The sequence below is a fragment of the Pteropus vampyrus genome, unplaced genomic scaffold, assembly GCF_000151845.1.
Source record: "Pteropus vampyrus isolate Shadow unplaced genomic scaffold, Pvam_2.0 Scaffold568, whole genome shotgun sequence".
In the NCBI taxonomy this organism is placed as follows: Eukaryota; Metazoa; Chordata; class Mammalia; order Chiroptera; family Pteropodidae; genus Pteropus; species Pteropus vampyrus.
Genome location: NW_011889349.1, coordinates 133,707 through 156,481, shown reverse-complemented (window position 1 = coordinate 156,481; position 22,775 = coordinate 133,707). Strand labels below are relative to the sequence as shown.

General features: G+C 41.7%; 1 protein-coding gene across 2 annotated transcripts in view; it reads left to right on the top strand.

Annotated features, from left to right (window-relative positions):
* Window positions 1-22,775, top strand: part of SLC5A1 (solute carrier family 5 member 1) — a 56,215-nt gene that overhangs the window by 11,592 nt on the left and 21,848 nt on the right. The window contains exons 3-5 of one of the 2 annotated variants that reach the window (XM_011384256.1): window positions 14,012-14,116; window positions 14,719-14,778; window positions 15,945-16,049. In XM_011384256.1, the coding sequence (XP_011382558.1) occupies window positions 14,012-14,116; window positions 14,719-14,778; window positions 15,945-16,049 (270 nt within the window). Of the gene's footprint in view, window positions 1-14,011; window positions 14,117-14,718; window positions 14,779-15,944; window positions 16,050-22,775 lie in introns of those variants that run through there. The other variant, XM_023525523.1, reaches the window with a different exon arrangement.

The following is a 22,775-nucleotide window of genomic DNA, read 5'->3' as shown; positions in this document are numbered from 1 at the left end:
GCAAGAATGATGATTAACCCCATGGATTGCCCAAGTTCACACAAGATAAAGACAGAGCTAGGACTCGCTCTGTTTTTCTGGTTATTCAGGCCTCCTTCTCATCCCCTGAGATGGAAATTTGTGAGCTCAATAAGTATGGTCTAAAGGTTTATTTGAAAACCAAGAAATTCTTTCATTTCTGGCTGACCAGAGACCCTGATGGAAATTTCTCCTGAGGGAAGGCGACAGCTTCTCACACTTCTTAAACTCTGTTGAGCAAAATGTATTTGATCGTATCTTTAAGTCTCTAAAACCTAATGACCAGACCAATGTTCAGCCACTTAGGATGCTATGAGAGTGGTCACTGGGAGTCCTGGAAGAGCCTGGCAGGCCTAAGACTTAGGTGGAAACTCATGAATGAGAGAGGAAGAGCAGGAGTAAGGCAAATAGACACAGGAGAAGCTGAGAGCTCACCAGGAGGAGGGCTCAGGAAGACGTGAGACGGAAGGCAGACAAGTACTTGGCTTTCACGAGCTTGGGTGGAAATGACTGCCAAGTCCAGGTGGACCTTCTCTTCCTACTCCAATTGCTTCCCATTTTCATGTAGCTATGTGTGCTTTTCTTTATCCCAGAGCCAACCCTCTGTTTTTCTTAATCTTCTTTTTTGTTTTAAATTTCTTCCAACAGCTAGTCCAAGGCCTTGCATCTAGCAGGCACTTGACCAACGTATTCTAAATTAAAGATATGGGAGGGAGGAGAGAGACAGATCCCCAGACCCTCTTGCTGGACCCCTCGTTGACATCACCCGAAACCTCAGCCTGCATTCTGTTCTCCAGTGCAGTGGCCACACAGCATAGGCAGTAGTAAGAATTTAGGAGGTTAGGAGAGGGCTGGATCCAAGTGAAAGCCTGCTTCTAGCAGCGCTCCACATCTCTGTTCCTACGTACAGAGAAAAAATTTTTTTTTTTTTTTTTTTTTTTTTTTTTGCTTATGGTAGTAAAACTAGAAATTCAAGCCTGGCCCAAATCAGAGTGCTCACCTTGGTTTCCTCGATCTAGGGTGGCCACGCTTCTTCATTATCTAAAACATTTTATCTTTTTCAGCTTGAGTCAAGCTTTGGCAAAACCTGGCAGTTCCCATAGATACGTATCTCTTTTGTGATGAGAGTTTTCGCTTGGAATGCCAGTTGCCGCCTGGCTCTTGAACGACCTGTTCCCTCTAATGACCTGTTCCCTCGAATCTCTTCTTTTTCCTCTTCTTCTAACACCTCTTCCTCTTCCTCATCTTTCTTTTCTTCCCCCTCCTTCCTCCCCTCTTTTCTTTTCCCGTCTCCCTCCCCCTCTTCCTTTCCCACTCCCTCTCTCTCCCTCCCATTATGGGGCCATTTCCCTCCCATTCTTCATGGCTCAGTCTCCTCCTCAGAGTTTCTCTGATCAATGCACAGCCACTCACCACCCCGTGGGCTCTGTGTCCCCAGGCATCAACTGACTCGTGTGCAGCCAAGTTCCTGCCGTCTGGTTAGTACCTAAGCTCCTGCCTTCTCCTCTGGCTGCCCCCGCCCCCCACCATCTTCTAACACACGAGCACTTCCGCAGACAGAGAAAGGAGAAAGGAAATTACCGCTTGTAATCAAGTCATGCACCACTTGATAATGCAGATATGTTCTGAGAAATGTGTCTTTAGGTGCTTTTGTCCATGTGCGGACATCTTAGAATGCACTTACACAAACCTGGATGATCTAGCCTTCTACACACGCAGGCTGTATGGTACAGTCTATTGCTCTTAGGCTATAAACCTGTACGGCATGTTTCTGTACCGAATATTGTAGGCAATTGTAACACAATCTTAAGTATTTGTGTATCTGAATATATCTAAACATAGAAACATAGTAAAATATTATATAAAATATAAGACATGGTACATCTGCATAGGGTACTTATCATGAATGGAGCTTGCAGGACTGGAAGTTGTTCTGGGTGAGTCAGTGAGTGAGTGGAGAGTGATTATGAAGGCCTGGGACGTTCTTGTTCACTGCTGTAGACTTTATAAACACTGTATGCTTAGGTGATGCTAAATTTATAAGACAACATGAGATTAAATCAAAGCAAAAGAGAAAGTGATACAATCAAGAGACGTAGTAAACACGAGATGTATGAGGTTGATGCCAATGTAACACGGCATACTGTTTCATAGCAAACTTTTTTTAATAAGTAGAAAGAGTACACTCTAAAATGACAATAAAAAGTATAGTGTAGTAAATACATAAATCAGTAATATAGTAATTTATTATCATTGCCAAGTATTATGTACTGTATGTAATTGTATGTTCTTTACTTTTATATGACTGGCAGCACAGTAGGTTTGTTTACTTCAGGATCACCACAAACATGTGAGTAATGTGCTACAACATTAAGACAGCTATGACGTCACTGGCGATAGGAATTTTTCCATTATAATGTTATGGGTCCACCACTGTATGTATATGTGTCCGCCGTTAACTGAACATTGTTATATGGTGCATGACTGTGTAATAAATATTTCTCATTGGTTGAAGTCAGAAGAGTTCAGAAACTATCAGTTAAGATGAATTCTTCGGATTATTCATGTTAGAAATACATCTTGGCTCTCCCTGTCTACCACTGGCATGGCACATTTTGAGTCAGCTGCAGCTATATGTGTTTTTTTGGGGTGAACTTACTATCAGGGAGATGATTTAGAGTTTTATTCTGGAGGGAGGTGCCTTGGTTTGAACCCCAGCTCCACCCATTTCTAGCTTGGGTGTTACATAACATCTCAGCTTTCTCAACTGCAAAATAGAGATCATAGCACTTACCTCATAAAGTTGTTTTGAGGATCAAATTAGTTGATACATATAAATCTCTTAGAACAGTGTATAGTATTAGCTGGCCAAGGTGGATATTCTTATTATCTTTGTACTCATTATTATTGTATCTCATCTCTAAATCCTCCTTCTCTTAAACTGTGAATTCAATCATTTATCCATTTGTGCATTGCTATTCTTTCATTGTATATCTATGGATTGATTACCTACTAAGTGCCACACTCTCTGTTAGGTGCTGGTGTGCACGAGTGTGTGTGTGTGTGTGTGTATGTGTGTGTGTGTGTGTGTGTCATACACATTCTTACACAATATATTCAAAATTACAAATAATAGTAAGTGTTAAACAGGAGATGAATTTGAGTTGAGGGTGGCAGGGAAGGAGAGGGGTCATTCTTAACCTACATAAGAGGGTCAGGGAAGGCCTTTCTGGAGACTGAGCATTTAGATTGAGAACAGAAGGCCCAGAAGGAGGCAGCCATGTGAAGTGTGGGGAAAGAGAAACCCAAGCAGAAGGAACAGGATGGTCAAAGCCCTGAGGTGGGAACGAGCTTGGGATATCTGAGGAACTGAAAGGGAGCCAGTGTTGGGGGGAGATCCTGTGAATTGATTGGGCCCTTTGTCTGAGGACCCCAGGTTGATGATGATCCCCAAAATAAGCCCATCTGAACTGGTAAGAGGGCTCATCTCTAGCCTCCATGACCTATAAATGCCAACAGAAGACCTTATCTGCCTTTTGAGCCAACAGCCTGTGGGAAAATGCCAGCTTTGGCAGTGGTTTCCTGATTTACTACCTCTTCCGTTCTTGGGGCAAGAAGTGTTGCTGAAGATAATGAGTGAAAGGCACCCATATCCATGAGGGGATGAGAGCTGACATAGAGTAAACAGATTATGAGGATTCTGGAGCAAGGCTTGTGTTTAAATATTTACCAGAGTCCCAGAAATAAAACAGCCTGAATTTGCAAGCCCCACCTTCTCCTCTGTCCCAATCCAGGAAGCATGGTCCCTGAGAGATGGCCAGGGTCAAAGATTAAACCTTTCCAAACTTCCCCTATAAAAAGATATCTTAGGAGGAAATCAAAGTGCTAATTCAGGTTAAAGACCAGTTCCCCAGAGGAGTAGGGAAGAATCTGAAATACAAGTTTGAGGTGGACACTTTCATACTGTTCCTGAATTTACAGCGAGGTGGGTAGGGGGTTCTGACTCTATCGTGTCCCTTCAGGGAAGTTCAGAAGAGACTGAAGAAGGAGGAAGTCAGCATGGGACAGTGGTCTCCACTTTGTCCCTTCGATGTTGGTCATGCTGGGCTATGAGACCCTGTGCAAATATGTCACTGCTTTAGACTTTAGTTTTCTTACCTGTAAAATTAAGATAAGAATAATATCTACCTCATTGGCTACTGTGAGATTGAAATAAGATAAAGTGCTTGGCCCCATACCTGGCCTAAAGGAGGTTCTGTAAAAATTTGCCATTCTCTCTTCCTTTCTTATCCTCCCAGGATGGAGTTCTCAAAGTGTGGTACCCGTACTAGCAGCATTAGCAAGACCTGGGTTCTTGTTAGAGATGCAAAATTTCCAATGTTAACCCAGCCCTACTGAATCAGAAACTGGAAGGGCTAGGGCTCAGCCATCTGTTTTAACAAGCCCTCCAGATGATTCTGATTAGTGTTGTCAGATTTAGCAAATAAAAATACAGGATGGTCAGTTAAATCTGAATTTCAGATAAGCAGTGAATACTTTTTTAGTATAGGTATATCTCATGCAATATTGGGACATATTTGTACTAAGAACATATTTGTTTATCGGAAGTTCAGATTTAACTAGGCATCCTGTATTTTGATTCTAGATTCTGAAACATGCTAAAGTTTGAGAACCACTGTCTGAGGATATCTCAGGGGCAGTGTCTAGCACAGCTTGGAGAAGGAATGGAGAGGAGGCCCCGGGATATCCTGGTATCATTACTTAAAAGGGAAGACAAAAACTAGGAGTAGAAAGTCGTTTCCAGAGCGATGGACATTCTGGGTATTATATGGCGCATTACCAAAGAAAGCAGTTTCCTGACATTAGCCGAGTGCATTTTCCATTTGAACAGTGTAGAGCTTGCTCTCCCCAAGAGAAAATGACCACTGTCTCTTATGAGAAAGTCAGGGCACTCCATAAAAATACCGGCTGTGTAAAAACAATATTGGCATTTCTTCAGAATAGCATGCCTTTGTGGGGCAAAACATTCTTTCTTTTTTTTTTAAATTAAGTTTATTGGGGTAATATTGGTTAATATAATTATATAATTTTCAGGTGTACATTATAATTTGACATCTGTATATTCTATTGTGTGTTTACCACCCAAAGTCCAGTTTCCTTCAGCTACCATATATTTGACCCCCTTTGCCCTGTCTATCTCTCCCCACTTCCCCCACCCCCTACCCTCTGGTAACCACTAGTGTATAGTCCCTGTCCATGATTCTCTGTTTGTTTGTCCTGTTCATTTGTTGCTTTTAGGTTTATATCCCACATGTAAGTGATATCATGTGATTTTCAACTTTTTCTGTCTGGCTTATTTTGCTTAGCATGATTATCTCGAGGTCCATCCATGTTGTTGCAAATGGCAGTATTTCATCTCTTCTATGGCTGAGTAATATTCCACTGTATATATGTACCACAGCTTCTTTAGCCAATCATCTATCGTAGGGCATTTTGGTTGCTTCCATGTCCTGGCCACTGTGAATAATGCTGCTATGAACATTGGTGTGCAAATATCTTTTCGGATATGGGTTTTCAAGTCTTTGGGGGTAAATATCCAGTAGTGAGATTGCTGGATCATATGGTAGATCAGTTATTAGTTTTTTGAGGAACCTCCATACTGGTGAAACGTTCTTAAAGTTTTCTCATCTTGTCATCTCCTTTCAGCCTAGGAACACCATTGTGAGGTAGGCTAAGAAGGATTCTTATCCTGGGTTTATAGTGGAGAAAAAAGGCTCAGGGCGATAAAGTGATTGGCTCATGGTCACATCATTTACTCTGGCAGAGCTAAGATTAGAACCAGGCCAGAAGGCTCTCAGTGTGCTTAGAAGGAGATGAAAATAGGTCCACATAGATTAATTATGCTTTCAAGTGCAATGATTGATACAGGGTACTTTTCCCAAATCCATTGGCTGTTTCTGATTGTGAAGCTCAGAAGGCACACTAGCCATTGTTTGTTGTCTTTGGTAATTTTTGACTCCTGGGTTAGTGGTCCTAAGTGTACATGTGCTGTCTTACTTTCCTAAGAGTGTGGAAGTAAAGATAAAATTAATGTGTAAACTTGAATGACTTCCTCTGTGGTATAGTTTTGCTTTTATTTGCAAATGAAAGGTTGACCTGAATTATTTCCAAGGTAATTCCAGCTCTAATAGCAGATACCTGGACTAAGATATTTATTTTCTATTTCTTATCATACAAGACATAATTTTGGTTAGCATTCAACGACATTTTTATGTCTTTTTTTTACACACCCCATCCCCCTAGCCAAACAGACAACTTCCCTGCATGCTTTGTTCTCAGGCCTCAGGCTGAGTAAGCGAATCTGAAACAGCTCTGGAATTGCTGCCCTTTATTGTTAAAGTTTTAAAAAAATTGTGTTCTGATTATATAATTATACAAACTCATTGTAGAAAAATAGGTAGCATGAGTGCTCTGGTAACAGACCCTTAAAACTTTGGAGGTTAAGTAGGGAATTTTGGAGACAGAGACTCTTTCATCTCAAACTTTTTTTTTTACTTCTATTTTAAATACATATTTTTTTTATTTTTTGATTAAAGTTGGCATATGATATTATATTAGTTTCAGGTATACAAAATAGTGATTAGACATTTATATAACTTATAAAGTGATCACACCAATAAATCTAGTACCCATCTGACACCATACAAAGTTATTACAATATTATTGACTATGTTCCTTATGTTATACTTTACTATACTCCCCCTATTTTGTAACTACCAATTTGTACTTCTTAATTTTTTCCCCTTTTTCACCCACTTCCCCAACCCCCTCCCATCTTGTAACCATCAAAATGTTCTCTGTATCTATGAGTTTGTTTCTGTTTTGTTTGTTCATTTATTTTGTTCTTTAAATATCACATCTCAGTGAGATCATATGGCATTTGTCTTTCTCTGTCTGACTTACTCCACTCAGCACAATACCTTCTAGGTCTATCCGTGTCATTGCAGATAGCAAGATTCCATTCTTTTTTTTTTATGGCTGAGTAATATTCCATTGCATATATGTACCTCCTCTTTTTTATCCATTTATCCATTGATGGACACGCAGGTTGCCTCCATTTCTTGACTGTTGTAAACAATGCTGCTATGAACATATGGATTCACATGTCCCTTCAAAGTAGTGTTTTGGGTTTCTTCAGATAAATACTCAGAAGTGGGATTACTGGGTCTTCTTTGTCTATTGTTATAGTCTTTGTTTTAAAGTCTGTTTTGTCTGGCATAAGTATTGCTTCCTAGCTTTTTTGTTCGTTTGTTTCCATTTTCATGAAGCATTTTTTTCCATCTCTTTACTTTCAGTCTCTGTGTGTCTTTTGATCTGAAGTGAGTCTCTTGTAGGAACCATATGTAAGGATCTTGTTTTCTTATCTATTCAGCCACACTATGTCTTTTGATTGGAACACCTAATCCGTTTACATTCAAAGTAATTGACATTTTATTATTCATATTTTCAATCTTTTTTTTTCTTTCTTCTTCTTAAAGGAGTCCCTTCAGCATTTCTTGTAATACTGGCTTGGTGGTGATGAACTCACTTTAGCTTTTCCTTGTCTGGGAAACTCTTTCTCTGTCCTCCATCTCTAAATGATAGCTTTGCTGGGTAGAGTAATCTTGGTTGTAGGTCCTTGCTTTTCATCACTTTGACTATTTCCTGCCCATCCTTTCTGGCCTTCAAAGTTTCTGTTGAGAAATCAGCTGAAATCTTATGAGAGCTCTCTTTTAGATACCTAACTGCTTTTCTCTTGCTACTTTTAAGATTCTGTCTGTTTTTAACATTTGGGATTTTAATTATGATGTGTCTTGGCGTGGGCCTCTTTGGGTTCATCTTGTTTGGGACTCTGCGCTTTCTAGGCTTGTACATCTATTTCCTTCACCAAGTTAGGGAAGTTTTCTGTCATTATTTATACAACTAGGTTTTCTACTTTTTGCTCTCTCTCTTCTCCTTCTGGTATGCCTATGAGAATGTTGTTATGCTTGATGTTGTCCCAGAGGCTCCTTGAACTATCCTCACTTTTTTGGATTCTTTTTTTGTTGTTGTTCCAATTGGATGTTTTCTGCTACCTTATTTTCTAAATTGCTGATTTGATCCTCTGCTTCTTCTAATCTGTTGATTCCCTCTAATGTATTCTTCATTTTCGTTATTATATTCTTCATTTATGACTGGTTCTTTTTTATGTTTTCTATCTCCATTTTAATGCTTTCTATCTCTTTGTTAAAGTTCTCATTGAGTTCCTCTACTCTTCCCCTAAGTTCATTGAGCATTTTTATCACCAGTGTTTTAAACTCTGCATCTGGTAGATTGCTCATCTCTATTTTGTTTAGTTCTTTTTATGGAGCTTTGTTCTGTTCTTTCATTGGGAACATGTTTCTTTGTCTCCCCATTTTGGCTGCCTCCCTGTGTTTGTTTCTATGGATTAGGTAGGGCTCCTAAGTCTCCCAGTCTTAGTAGGGCGGCTTTATGTAGAAGGTGTCCTATGGGGCCCAGTGATGCAATCTTCCTTGGTTACTTGAGCTGGATGTCCGAGGTGTGTCTCTTAAATGGATTGTGTGTACCCTCCTGTTATAACTGAGCCTTGGTTGCTGTTTGCACATCGATAGGTGAGATTGACCTGCAGGCTGATTGGTTGTGAGGATTGGCTGGTGAGGGGCTGACCCTATGAAGCAGGATTCACTCTAACAGGACTCTGGTATCTACCCAGTCTACTTTATGGGTGTGTCCTCCTCAGATGTAGCCCTGAGTGATGATCTGGCTCTGGTTGAAGCTGGCTACTGGGTGTGTCAGCCCAAGGGCCTCCTGGGAGAAGCCCAGCTGCAGGCCAAGTTCGCTGCAGCCTGTGCACTCTCCGGGGCCACTTGGCATAAGCCATGAAGAAATCCACAGAAGGCCGTCACCTATACTGGGCTTAGCGGTGCCTTGAGAGGCCAAGCCAGGAATGGACGCTGGCTTCCACTAGTATTGGGCTTGGGGCTGCTCAGCAAGAGGTACAGGACACACGAAGGCCAGATGCTGCTTCTTTGGGTTTTGTGAACCTTTGAGAGATTTTTAGGAAAAGCCACAGCATGAGCCAAGACAGGCCATTTGTATGGAAAAAAATCACTGGAGGCAGATTGGGTGGGCCCCTAAGTTGGATGGGGTCTCAGGGAATCACCTGGGCAGGGTGACCTGTGTTAGCCAGGTTGATAGAGACTCAAATATGGCAGCTGCCTGCATCCTCATGCTGGGCATGGGTAGGGCTCAACAAAGGAACAATGTCTTCTGCCAGAACTTTTGTCTGGGAGAAAACTGCCCCTCAAGCCCTTGACCTGAAGCCAGACACTCACTTCCTCCCTGTATGTTCCTGGCACTCCTCAAGCAGCTGACCCAGTGCTGGAGCTTGGAGTAAGTGTCCATCACTGAGTAAGTTTGTATGTAGGCCCTTTAAGAGGAATGTCTGTGACTTCTGCATCCCCATGCATCACTCGGCCACAATCTGTGCTGTTTTTCACAGCCAGAGGCTGTGGGGACTCATCTTTCTGGCACTGGAGCCTTGGGCTGGGGAGCCTGGTGTGGGTTCAGGACCCCTTGCTCCTCCAGGACACCTCTGCAGCTGAGATATCCATCCCGATTCTCAACTGCCATACACAGTTGTGGGACTGGCCCATTTTGCATCTCCACCCATCCTACCAGTCTTGAGGTGGCCTCCTATGTATGTGCCCCATTATAGGACTTCTATTCAGCCAGGCCTCAGGCAACTCCCAATGATGGTTGTTCTGTAGTTTTGTTGTAATTTTGATGTGGTATTGAGAGGAGGGGAGTACAGAGTCTACCTTCTTCACCATCTTGACTGGATCTCATCCCAAACTTTTTGTCTCCCATTTCTTAGCCTCTCAATTTTGTTGTAAGCACTGTGTTCCTGATCCAGAAGAGAGATCAAAACAAGTTTAAGAAGGGAACAATGACTTTCGACACAGTCCAGGCAGGCTTCTCAAACTTTATTGTGCATAAGAATCATTTGGAGAGCTGATGACTCTGCGTTAGTAGATCTGGCATGGGGAAAAAGTAGTTCATGAGCTCCAGTAAGAGGAAGGGCAGTGTGAAAATTTGTCATGGGACTGTAGGTGATAAAGAAAGAGTGTCTATATTTACTTACATGGGTTGCTATAACAAAATATCACAGACTGGGTGACTTACACAACAGAAATATAATTTTTTTTTTTCAGTTCTGGAGGCTATAAATCCAGTCAAGGTGTTGTTAGTGTTGGTTTCTGAGACATCTACAAGCCAGAAAGTGAGACCTCACTTTCTGGCTTGTAGATGTCTCTCTGCACTTACATAGCCTCTTCTCTGTACTCGTGTGAAGAGAGATAGAAAGAGATTTCTGGTGTCATCTTCTTGTAAGGACCAGTCCTATCATGTTATGACCTAATTTAACCTTAATTGCCTCCTTAAAAACCCTATCTTCAAATGCAGTCACAATAGGGGTTAGGGCTTCAATATATAAATTTTGGGGAAACATAATTCAGACCAAAATAGTGTTCATTGTAGATTTTGTAAATTGTCTTTGAGGGTGAAGTGATTGTCCTCCTGGAGAAGAGAAAGGACACTGATTGAGGGTCAACTGAGTGTCAGTCATTACTAATTCATGATCTCCTTTGACTCCTGCACAACCCTGTCATGAGAGAAGATTGAAGCTCACAGATATTATAATCACCTGGGTAGTAAGAGGTCAACAAAGCATTCAAACTTTAATTTATAAGTTCATGCTTTCATATCACTAAATGGGACTTTAACTTGAAATCTTGCTAAATTCCTAGGACTATGTCTTTAAACTTAGAGTTTCCAAGAAGTCTGCTTGGCAGGTTCATTTGGGAGTCCGAGAGGGTCTCTAAATAGGGAATCGATATGATCAGAGTTTTGTTTTGAGGAGGTAACTGGCCATGTGGGTGGGTAGGTGGGTGACTGAAGGTCATCTAGAAGCCTGTTGCTATGGTCCTGTTGAGAGATAATGACAGCCAGCACAGGGCAATTGAAAAAGTGCTATATTCCCATGGCATTGTAAGGGCAGAGTCAGGCTTTGGTAAATGATTGAGTTCAGGTCATGGGGCAGAGGGAGGGAGTCCAGGATGAGGCCAAGGATAGCACTGCCCTTGGCGAAAATGAACTTAACCTGTGCCCTGGACATGCTGGTACCCCCAAAGCTCTCCTGGCCCCCATTCTACCAGATTGTGAAGAGGTACCCCAGGAAAGCTTGCAACTGCTTAAAGTCCAATGTCCCCCTTTGGGGAGATGTTGGAGAGGACTTCTTGAACTTAAGGTTAATGCAGTTAATCATTACTGATAATTATGTTCTTAATAGTACAACATTAGGCTTAATAATTTATTGAGTGAGAGATGATAAATGAAAAGATAATGGGTTAGGACAGGCAGGCTGTGTGCAGAAGGGAATTTTGATTAAAAGTGAACTGTTATTTCCATTAAGCTTTGAGGTGAAAAAGGTGGATGTTTCTAAGCAGTCTGCTTTCCTCCCCGTTTTCCCTTCTACTCCCCTCCTCCTCTCCTTCTTTTAACTCACAAAGTATTTTAATGTTTATGCTATAAGGGGGACAAAGTGCAGTCTGGGGCAATAGAACTTTTGATACCACGAGAATTCCACTTGTAGGCAGAGGCAATAGCAATTTACTTCTTTATGCAAAATTTACGAGGTCCTATTCTTTTAACAAAGGCAAGCATGCCTATGTTGTATAACCATTTTAAAGTACAGATAACAAAAGATTAAAACTCTTAAGTGGCAATATTTAAAGCACAATTCCCCTTTCTTCATGAATGGCATCCACCCAGTTGCTCAAGCCCCAATTTAGGAGTTACACTTGATTATGCTTTCCCTCATTTCCCGCATCTGACCCACCAAGAGGCTCAACAGCTTTGTTTTTGAAACAGATCCCAATCTGTACGATAGTCTTTGTCTCAACTGCTACCACCCGAGACCAAGCTGCTGTCCTCTCTCACCCAGATGCGACAATGGCCTCCTACATGGTATCTCTGTTTTCTTCCTTCTCCCCAACACTACACTCTCCATATACTTGACAGCAATCTTTAAAAGCAAATTAGATTCTGTCTCTTCCTTACTTGAAACCCTCCAGTGGCTTCCCATTACACTTGGAGTAAGATCCATACCTTCTAAACTGGCTTGCTAGGACCTATGTGATGTATCGTCACCCCGCCTTCCAACCTCATCTCATACTACCCTCCATGCTTACCACATTCCAGTCACTCTGGCCTTCTTTCTGCTTCTCAACCATGATAACCTTCCCACTAGAGGGTCTTTGCTTTGCTAGGATGCTTTTCCTTTAATTTTAGAATGGTTGACTTCTTTTATCATCCTGATCTCAGGTTTGAGGTCACTCTCGCAGAGGGAAATTTCCCTGACTCTCCAATCTAAAGCAGTCGTTCTATCATACCTTCTCTATTCTCTTCACAAGTACTTACCCCTCTTGGATCTTTTCTTTCTTCCCTTCCTTCCTTCCTTCCTTCCTTCCTTCCTTCCTTCCTGCCTTCCTGCCTTCCTGCCTTCCTGCCTTCCTGCCTTCCTGCCTTCCTTCCTTTTGTTTATTTATTTATGTCTCCTCTGTTAGAATATAAGCTTCTGGAGAGTAGGGATTTTGCTCAGCAGAATCCCCAGTGTCTAGAATAGTGTTTGACAGATTGAGTAGATGCTGAGGTTAGTATTTGTTGAATGAATGACGAAGGCACTTACACTATCTCCTCATCATTCTGGAGACCTCCTTTTGGCCTGGCCTTCAGGGATCTCCCTCTTCTCTGACATGGCACTAAGCATGCACTGCCTTATTTTGGGTGTGAGGTACAGTTAGGACAGTTTCTTGAAGTCATCTGTCTTTTGGGAAATAAGCATTTTGTTCCAGATTTGGACCATTTTAGGAACATTAGATAGAGAAGTACAAGCTTCTCCACATCAGCTCAGGCAAGAATGAGGATAATTACACTAGTTTGATATTTATCAAATACTGCTATGCCATGTCCTCCTGGGTATAAAAGGACTCTAGAACTTTCTGGAGTTCTCTTGGACCTCAGATGTAATAGAGTTGATGGCACATTATCATGACTAGTCAGTGCAAGAGCCCTCTCTTGTTTCACCCGATATTTTCCCCGTGATCTTTCATTCACAATCCCATTCCCCTTCCCCTTTCTAGGCTCCTACTCTTGGGTATTTAATACATGTCCTTCCAATCTGTATTCTAGCTATGTATTGATGCATATGTATAGCCTTGAAAAATGCAGTGTTTTGTACATGTGTCTATGGAGTCTCTGGGACCTTTGTAAAAAATAAAAACACTGTATCAATTTAGAGAATTATTTTTATTATTAATCTCATCTCTTATTACTTGGGGGTATGTGGAATTACAGAATTGAACAACTAGGAGTCACTTGGAAATCACCGGCTCTGCTGCCTGCCTTCTCTGAGAACTAAGGCCCAGAGGCTTCCTTTTAAATGATTCCTTCATCAAACTGTTGCCTTTTACTGAGAGTCTGTATTGGTCAAGGTCTCAAGCCAGAAGTGCTGGAGGACACAGAGTCAAATGACACAGGCCCTGCTCCTGAAACCACAGCCTCTTGAGAGACTTCTAGAGGAGTGGGTGGGCCGTGAGCCTTCCCAGGTCTTCTTTGCTATTGAGTGTTGGGCTTACAAAGGACTCACAGACGATCTGCTTTGAGGATACATCCCCCTGTCCCTTCCTCATGTTTTTCTTTTCATCTTCACGATTATTACCCAAGGAGCCACATCCACCTTCTGACCAGTGGTGCCAGCACAGTCAAGTTCCTGACCTGCCTCTACTCTTTCTTGTCCTTCTCTTGATTGACATGTCTTTCCTCTCCTTGGCCCACCCTTAAGTGTCCTGGTGGAGCACAGAGTCCTCACCATACTCTGTCTTTGTGTTTCCAGATTGGAGCTTCTCTCTTTGCCAGTAACATTGGAAGCGGACACTTTGTGGGGCTGGCGGGGACTGGAGCAGCTGATGGCATCGCCACTGGGGGCTTTGAATGGAATGTGAGTAGCACTCAAGACAGTGTGTCCTCGAGCTTGAAGGAACTTTAGCAGTAGCCAGTCCAATCTATGCTCAGAGATACTCAGAGTGTTAGGGAACCTCTCAGGGCCACCCAGGATGCAGACGAAGGAGGGGCACAGTTTCAGAAGCCCCAAGATCCTTCTCCCCTTCCAGTAGAGTAGCATGAAAAAATCATTGACATGGCAGCAACAGTGTTTCTTTCTTCTCTTAAAAAGCCAAACCCTCCTGTACCTTTTTGGCCATATTGGAGGTTTAGAAATGCTTACCACCAGGTTTCCATTATTATTATCATTTTTAAAAAGGTCTCCAAATGGTATTTTAATCCTTGTAAACCAGGGACGAGGCAAAAGGAGCTGTGGTGTTGGTGGGCAGCTGCCTGTGGTCCCCTCCACGGTTGCCTGGATGCCATTCCCATGGGCCAGTTAGGCAGCAAAGGCCCCTCCAGTCTCTGATGTCCAGCTAGGGACATCAGTGCCCAAAGAGAAAATGCTGGGTGATTGTTCTGCAGCAGCTAAGGGCCCTCCAGGCAGCAGGTTGGGATAAGGTTCCTCCTGGTTTGACTCCACCTCTTTTTCAATTTCAGGCCCTGATTTTTGTGATTGTGCTTGGCTGGCTGTTTGTCCCCATTTACATTAAGGCTGGGGTAAGTATCTTTTCTGTTATTCTATTTCCAAGATACAGACAAATATTGTATCTACATGAGCTTGGTCCTCCTGGAAGGCAGAGGAGACTTTATGGGATAAATGGCAGAGAAAACCTGTTCCTTGGCTTTCTTTCCCAGGTTATAAAGTTCTTGACTGCTCTTAGGGGCATTAAACAGATCCACTCAGTCATGACTTACTCATCTCTCTAGGAAGCTTTCCTAAGCAATCTCATTTCATTCAGAGGCATTTGAAGCATCTTGCCCCTCACTCCGGGTGTATATTTATAAGGCACTGCCATACATTTGCTCATGATATATAACTGTATGCCTCTGTCTCTGGGAGGGAAGCAGCATGAGAAAAAGAACCATATTTCCCCTTCATTCACCTATATCAGCAGCTCTTGTTTGCTGAGAATGCAGCTGGTACTCAACTATCAACTGGATGCTTTATCTTTCTTCAAAAGCTCTCTGACATTTTACCAAAGATAGCTTTAATGTCATCTCCTCAGTGAAATATAAGAGTACCTACTATGTGTAACTCTATCGAAAGCAGTATGGAAGAAACACAAGACAGACTTTGCACCTTCTGGAGGCTGTTTGTGACACATGCCTGATCCCAGGAGACAGCAGGCTCAAAGTTGAAGGAACAAGACAAGAGTGTGGTTGGAATTTGCAGAAAGGAACTAGCAGAACAGTCAAGCAGGCCTACAGCCACAATCCTTGGCAAGACCTGTGTGCAGAGCAGGGTGAAACACATCCCCAGCTTGGCCACCTTGTTTGGCACACTGAAAAGATGCTACCATTGTTATGATGTCTTGTTCATAGTAGGTGCTTTGTATGGGAACATATATCTATTTATCCACTCCTCCTCCAGGAAAAAGATTTGCCTTCTTGGTTATGTGTAGTCATGTGTTCATTAAAAAAAATGTTTATTGGGTGCCTTCCAAATCCTGGGGTAATATGCAGCTACCTCTGCAGGGTAAGGCATGTGGAATTGAGATGAGCAAATGGCTGGAGGACAGCCATCTGGCCACTGCAGACTTCTCTGACCAACAAGGGTTAAGCCTTGATCACACCTCTGACACCACTGTGGATGCCACTGCTCTGCTTGCTCTGGGCCTTCTAGTCACTCTGGTTGGTGGTGACCTCCCTTATATCCTACGCAGGTGGTGACAATGCCAGAGTACCTGAGGAAGCGATTTGGAGGCAAGCGGATCCAGGTCTACCTCTCTCTTCTGTCCCTGTTGCTCTACATTTTCACCAAGATCTCGGTGAGTCCACTGGCTGTCTCAGAACTTGCCAGCTCTTTCTCCTTAGCATGTGCTGGTCCAGCAAGGGACAGCACTATATGTTTCCATTAACTCGATTCCTTAAGCCTTCTTACTCCTTAGGGTAAAGTCCTATTTCATGCATCAAGGAGCCGATATGTGAGATTCCTTAGCCTCCACTGTGGACAAGGTTGAAAACATAAACAGATTCAGGAAGGTTCAGTGAAAGCTGAATAGAAGATTATAAGGAAGTTAGGGATGTCTGAAGCCTGGCCCCAAATGTAGAGGTTGCTGTGGGCCTTTGTGCCCTGTCAGGGTCAGGATCTGCTTCCAGGTGACATTTCTGATGCTCTTAAACATGAGCAGTCAGTGACAACTCTTGAGGGTACGTCAGAGATTCTCCCTCTTCTTTTATGGACAGGGAAACAAAAACCTTGGGCATGGGAAGTACTTGCTCAGGATCTTGAATCAAGAATAGAACCCAGAACTCTGACTCCAGCTTGCTGTCCTTTTTACTGCACAAGACTTCTTGTATTCACTTGGAATCAGCTCCCTGGGCCTTCAGTTGCTAACCCTCTGGGGGATTTCTACTCTCTTTGAACCCAGGTTCTGGGGCTGCTCTCCTTATCATTTAGCCTGTCTCCCTGTCAACCTGAAGTTGCAGGCTCCAATTTGTAGGGCTGAGATATCTCAGGGATTGGTTGGCCATTGAGAGCTGTACAGAGCTCTGGGCTGACCCACTGGAGTGAGTCTTATATTCTTTCTTCAATTCACTTTTCCTTCCTTAAAAGTGTGCAAGTCAACTGCTTTTGATAGTAAAACAAAACAGAAGAGCCAGGAGACCACTGAAGTTCTGAGATATTTCCCTCACAGCCCAAAAGATGGCGGGAAGAAAAACTTTCCTTATAGGTTTTGCCTGGTATATATATATTTTAATTCTCAAGGTGAGGTGAAAAAAAGAGAAAGAAGGACAATGTGAATGATAGGGTATAAGAGAAAGAAATCAGGACCTTGGTAAGAAAACTATGTAGACAAGTAATTGGAGGAAGTATAGGGTTGTGGAGGAGGAGCCTGGGCTCCAGGTCTGCTCCCTGCTCACCAGCCGGTGACCTGGGGCAAATGGTGTATTGCTTTACCTCTCTGGAGCTTAGCTTCTTCATGGGTAAGATGGGGATGACAATTGCTACCTTGCCTACCTCATTGTCTGGTAGTGAGGATCAAATGGATTTATTTGAAAATACAAAGTGTCATTGAGATGTAAGATAAGATAATGAACATGAGAACCCTTTACAGTCTCTGTGAGAAGCTCCCTGGGTTGCTTTAGCATCCTAACCTAGCTAGAGAGAAGGCTGTATATTTTGGATACTAGATCTTTGTCAGATAGATGATTTGCAAATATGTTCTCTCATTCTGTCAGTTGTCTTTTCACTTTCTTAGTAGTGTCCTTTGATGCACAAAAGTTTTAAATCTTGAAGTTCAATTTATCTTTTTCTTCTTTTGTTGCTCATGCTTTTGGTGTTATTTCTTAGAACCCACTGCCAAATCCAAGGACAGGGAGAGAAGTGGCATTTTCTGTGATCACAAGAGAATGGCTCCAGCTTTCTCCCTTAGCCAGCAGCTTCAAAGTGCTCACTGCTCTATCAGAGGGGTTATTTCTTTGGCTATGGTCAGTTTTCTTCCTTTTTCTTGTCTTTCTCTATCCAGCAGCAAAGCTGAGATTAGACCAATCTCATTACCTTGCAAAAGATCTTCTCTGGCTGAAATCTGAGTCCGGTTGGATCTGAATTGAACTTTCTGCTCTTGTTAGGTAGGGTTATGAAAAACAGCTGCTTGTGTTTTCATTTTCCTGCTTACTTAAAGCAGAGAAAGCAATATAAAATAACATTTGCATTTTTTTTTTTTTAGTTTTGGAAAATTTCAGACATACACAAGCAGAAATAGAATTGTATAATGAGCACTCATGGACCTAATACTCATCACTCTGCTTTAATAATGATCAACATTTTGCCATTCTTGGTACATCTATCCTTTTCTATTTTTTTAATCAATATTTTAAATCAAGTCCTAGACATCATGTCATTTCACTGCAAATTCTTCAGAAGCACTTTGACTTTTAAAAACCTCAACTATTATGCTATTACCTACACAACAAAATTTTACAATTTCTTAATTTAGGTAGTTTAATATCTGGTCTATGTCCAGATTTTCCTGATTATATCAAAAATGTCTTCTTACAGTTGATCCAAATGATGTCTATACATTGCATTTGATTGTATTTTCTTTAAAGGAAATTATATATATATGCCTTTAGCCTGCCACAATTATTTTCCCTTTTATATTATTGCCTTCCATTCCTGGCCTACATACACAAAATATGTTTTTTTAAATGTTTTATTTTATTTTTAAAAAATTTTTAATTAAGTTTATTGGTTACATTGGTTAATACAATTATATAATTTTCAGGTGTACATTATCATTTGACATCTGTATATTCTATTGTGTGTCACTCAAAGTACTTTTTAAAAAAATTGGATTGTTAGTCTTTTCTTCTTTTACTTAGAAAGAAGAAAATTATTTTTAATGAGCCAATTCACTTATTACACCGTTGAAGGCTAATCAAGTCACGTGATTAATAATATTCCCTTAAAATTGCATTCTGGGAAGTGTTTTCATTTAGATTTAATGAAAAACACTTGGAAGCCATTGAGTGCTGTGGGAAGTGTTTAGTTATGGTCCTTGTTTATGAATTAGCATGAGTTGATAGTTGATGTTGAAAGCTAAAGTTTTTTTTCTTTTTTGTGACAATGTTTCATACAAACTGAAACAGAAAAATTGACAAACGTCAGAGGATATTTAGACTGCAAAGGAAGCCAAAAGCCAGAGGCTGGAGAGGCTGAAGAAAACATGGAGCCCAGCAGGTGGCAATAGAGACCCTTCTCTTCCCTCCATGTGCAAGCAATTAAAGTTATCCATCTTCTTAAACCATCATGAAGACAAACCTAATTTTAATTACCTAGGGTCTCCTTGTCATGGAAACAAGAATAGGTGGAGTCTGCATAGAGTAGGAGGAATAAAAGCTTGTACATAAAATCTGAGCCCTTGAGTAGGCCTTTGGTTTCCCAAGTCACTGAAGACTTCCATTTATAAAGAACAAACTTTTTTAAAAAAATTATTTCATTATTAATTTTAAGTATACAGTACATTGGTTTGACATTTATATCATTTGTAAAACAACCCCCCTAATTGCTCTTTCCTCTGGCTCTCCACCTTGCCATTACATTAATACTAACTGCATTTCTTATGTGTGTTTGTCTTTTTTGCTGTTGAGTTGAATTTTTTTTTTTAAATATTCTCGATAGTAGACTCTTATCAGATATATGATTTACAAATATTTTATCCCAATCTGTAGGGATTGCTTTTAAATAGTACTTGGTGTCTTTTTACTTTCTTGATAGTGTTACACAAAAGTTTAAATTTTGATGAAGTTCATGTTATTTACTTTTACTTTTGTTGCTCATACTTTTGCTGTTACTGAATTCATTGATTCAGTGACACCAAAAGAATCCACTGCAAAAGCCAACGTCGTGAAAATGGACTCTTATGTTTACTCCTGAGTTTTATAGTCTTAGCTCTTCTACTTTGGTTTTTGATCCATTATGAGTTCTTTTTTCTGTATGATGTGAGGTAGGGGTCCTACTCCATTCTTTTGCACGTGGATATCCAGTTCTTCCAGCACCATTTGTTGAAGAGACTGTCATTGCCCCATGGAATGGTCTTGCATATATATTTTTTTACACAACTCAATGAAAGCACACTCTCGCCTAGAGGGCCAGTAGGGCTTTGTCTTGGCATTGGGACCAGTGCCCTGGATTACTCCCTGCTCAGCTTCCTGATTTAAATGGCTACTGCCCTGGTTGGTGCCTTTGTGCTTTCCCTGCCAATGGGACAGTTCCACCTGTTTCACTTTCTCCTCCTCTCCTTCAGGGTTAGTTTTTAGGTACAAGATGAAAACCCAAACCCTGGGTTTTAATATTTTATTAGAGGTCAGTGTGCAGAGCCTGCATTAGAAAGTGCTGGGAGGAGTGGAGAAGTCAGTTTTCCTGAGAGAGGGGAGGGCAGCAATATAAAAGGAGAAAAAGGAGTGTAAGCAGCAAGGGTGGAATTCGCAGGAAGTTGGTAAAGGAACAGCTCCTCTCTTCAGCTTGTGAGGTGGCACCTACCTAATGAGCATGTAGAGGACAGCACTTGGACTCCCCTTCTTGGAAGCAAGACTTCTCCAAGTCCACAGTTCAAGCTGGTTAAAGTCTGTTGACTACAGTTGCCATGGAAAGGGCACTTTTTGTTCTCAAAGCTTGTGTAGGGGTAGTCATATAAATAAATGAAGTGCCCAGCCTCACTCCCTGCCTCCCCAATCGACTCATCTATTGTTTGGGTTACTGATTAAACCTTCCTGGACTTGGAAGCTCCTAGGTAGTGAGAGACATCCTCCTTTGGCTCAGGTCCTGATGGAGCCCATTCCCTAGCAGTCACCTTTTTCTGTATTTTGCTTTTAAATAGTACTTGGTGTAGGCTGCTCTCTCTCTCTCTGTGTGATTTCTGGGGCATCTTCCTGGAGGCCTTGCCGGGTATCCTACCTGTTCCTCCTGCTTCCAAGAACCAGCATCCCTTGAATAATGCCCAAGAAAGATGATAGCTGCCCTTTACTCAATGCCAGTCTCTTCTTAGTCTCCAGTAGGGGCTTTACTTATCCTATCTCCAATTCTCATAAGAGTACTGCACGAGTAGGGATTTTAATTTCATTTTCCACTTTCTGGAAGAGAAATCTGAGTCTCAGAGAAGTTAGATAATTTGTCCCAAATCACACAGCTAGTGTATGGCAAAGCCAGGATTGAAACCTAGTGTCTCTAGTTCCAAAGTCTGTGTTCTCCTCACAGTTCTGCTCTGTGGATGGAATGAAGGCGTAGGATGACAGAATGGATAGATCATTTAGTCCTATGTCCTATGTTCTCATTTTATGAATGGGGAAACTGAGGTCCAGATTGGGGAAGGGACTTTGTGGGCTTAAACAGTAGCAGAACTAGGATGAGAAGCAGGGTCCCCGAGACCGAATCCAAACCTTTTGACATTATGTACCCATGCCTGTCTTCTAAGTCTTTCAGTCCTTTAGTACGGAGTAGGTTAAATTCAAGGCCTTGGGAAAAATTAAGATAGTCAGTGCAATGACCTTACAACGTCAATGAGTTTCTGAGAGTGGGATTTGAGAGGACTGTGAGGAGAAAACACCAGCTGCATATCAGGGCTACGAAGGACCTGCAGGAGGGACGTCTAGATAGCAGGGAAGGGCAGAGAAGGCTCAGATGGGCAAGGCTTTGCCTTCATAAATTTGGCTGACTTCAGGATCACCACGGGTCACAGAGCAACATAAACTAAAAGATTTACACTGATGTTGCTGTAGCCGCCATGAGCTCACATTAAGGTGCACATGATTCAGGGTTCATGGATAAAAGAAAAGAATTGTTAGTTAACAAATACAGGAAGTCAGGGATTTACATTGCTCACAAAGATTAATCATTTTTGCTGTGTGTATGGAGAGGCATGAATAGTTTGTGATGGGTAAGAAGAATGGCAACCAGGGACCAGCTAGAAAGGCTTGGGGAGGATGTGGTATTCAGAGTGCGTAAAACTGATGGGACAGAAAGCCGAAATGCATTTCAAGTACAGGGCCCAGGTGTGACCCTGGCCATTAGGCAGCGGTGGTGTGGGGTCGTGACCATGGTTGCTATCTTGCGGCCACATCCTTTGGGGCTCTGAGACTTAAATTTGATTATTCTTCCATGTACACCTCTAAATTTTATTAGCTCCACCTGAGTTCTACCTCATTGAGTTCTGAGAAGCATTCTGTTCTATAAAAGTTCCTGGCATCACATATCTTTATCAAATGTGCACAATCACTTGAGATAAAGCCTCAGATTTTTATGAGTTACGCATGATGACTCAATGTCCCTGTTTGTGTTTCCTGCAGCCGTTATCACAGATCATGACTGCAATAAACTTTTATAGCAATTTCACTGTCCATTTTGGATCCTTGGGTGAAACTAAGAGATTTGGTTCTTGCTTCAGGTTTGAATGCTCATTGCTTGGGCCATTCACTTTCATAAATGAAAAGAAAATTTTGAGAAATGGAGCTCTCCATCTCAAACCTCATTGCTAGGCAGGATTTAGTGGATGCTCAGATACAACTAGGACCAGAATGGGCAGCAAATGCGAACATATATGACAGAATCTCAAAGCATCAGAGCTGAGATGAAACAACCTGCCCAAGGCTCAGGGTCAGACTCCATTACTCTAAGAGGTTTTCCAACCGGGTCTGTATTTTTATTGTTTCTCATGAGTCTCAGGGATGTTGTTCAGCCAAACTTTCAAAGTGATGAGAACAAAGCTCTTGGGTTAAATCTAACTTCCTGTTTTTGTAAATAAAGTTTTATTGGCACACAGTCATGCCCATATATTGATGTATTATCTATGGCTGCTTTCATGCTTCAAAGGCAGAGTTGAGCGGGTTGGACAGAGACTGTATGATCTGCAAAGCCTAAAACATTTACTATCTGACCCTTTACAGAAAAAGTTTGCTGACTTCCAGTCTAGAGGACCATAATTTTCTATTTCAATTTAAGTTGGTTTTGCTTAGTGACATTGGGGCAATTCCATCCTTCCTTCCTTCCTTCCTTC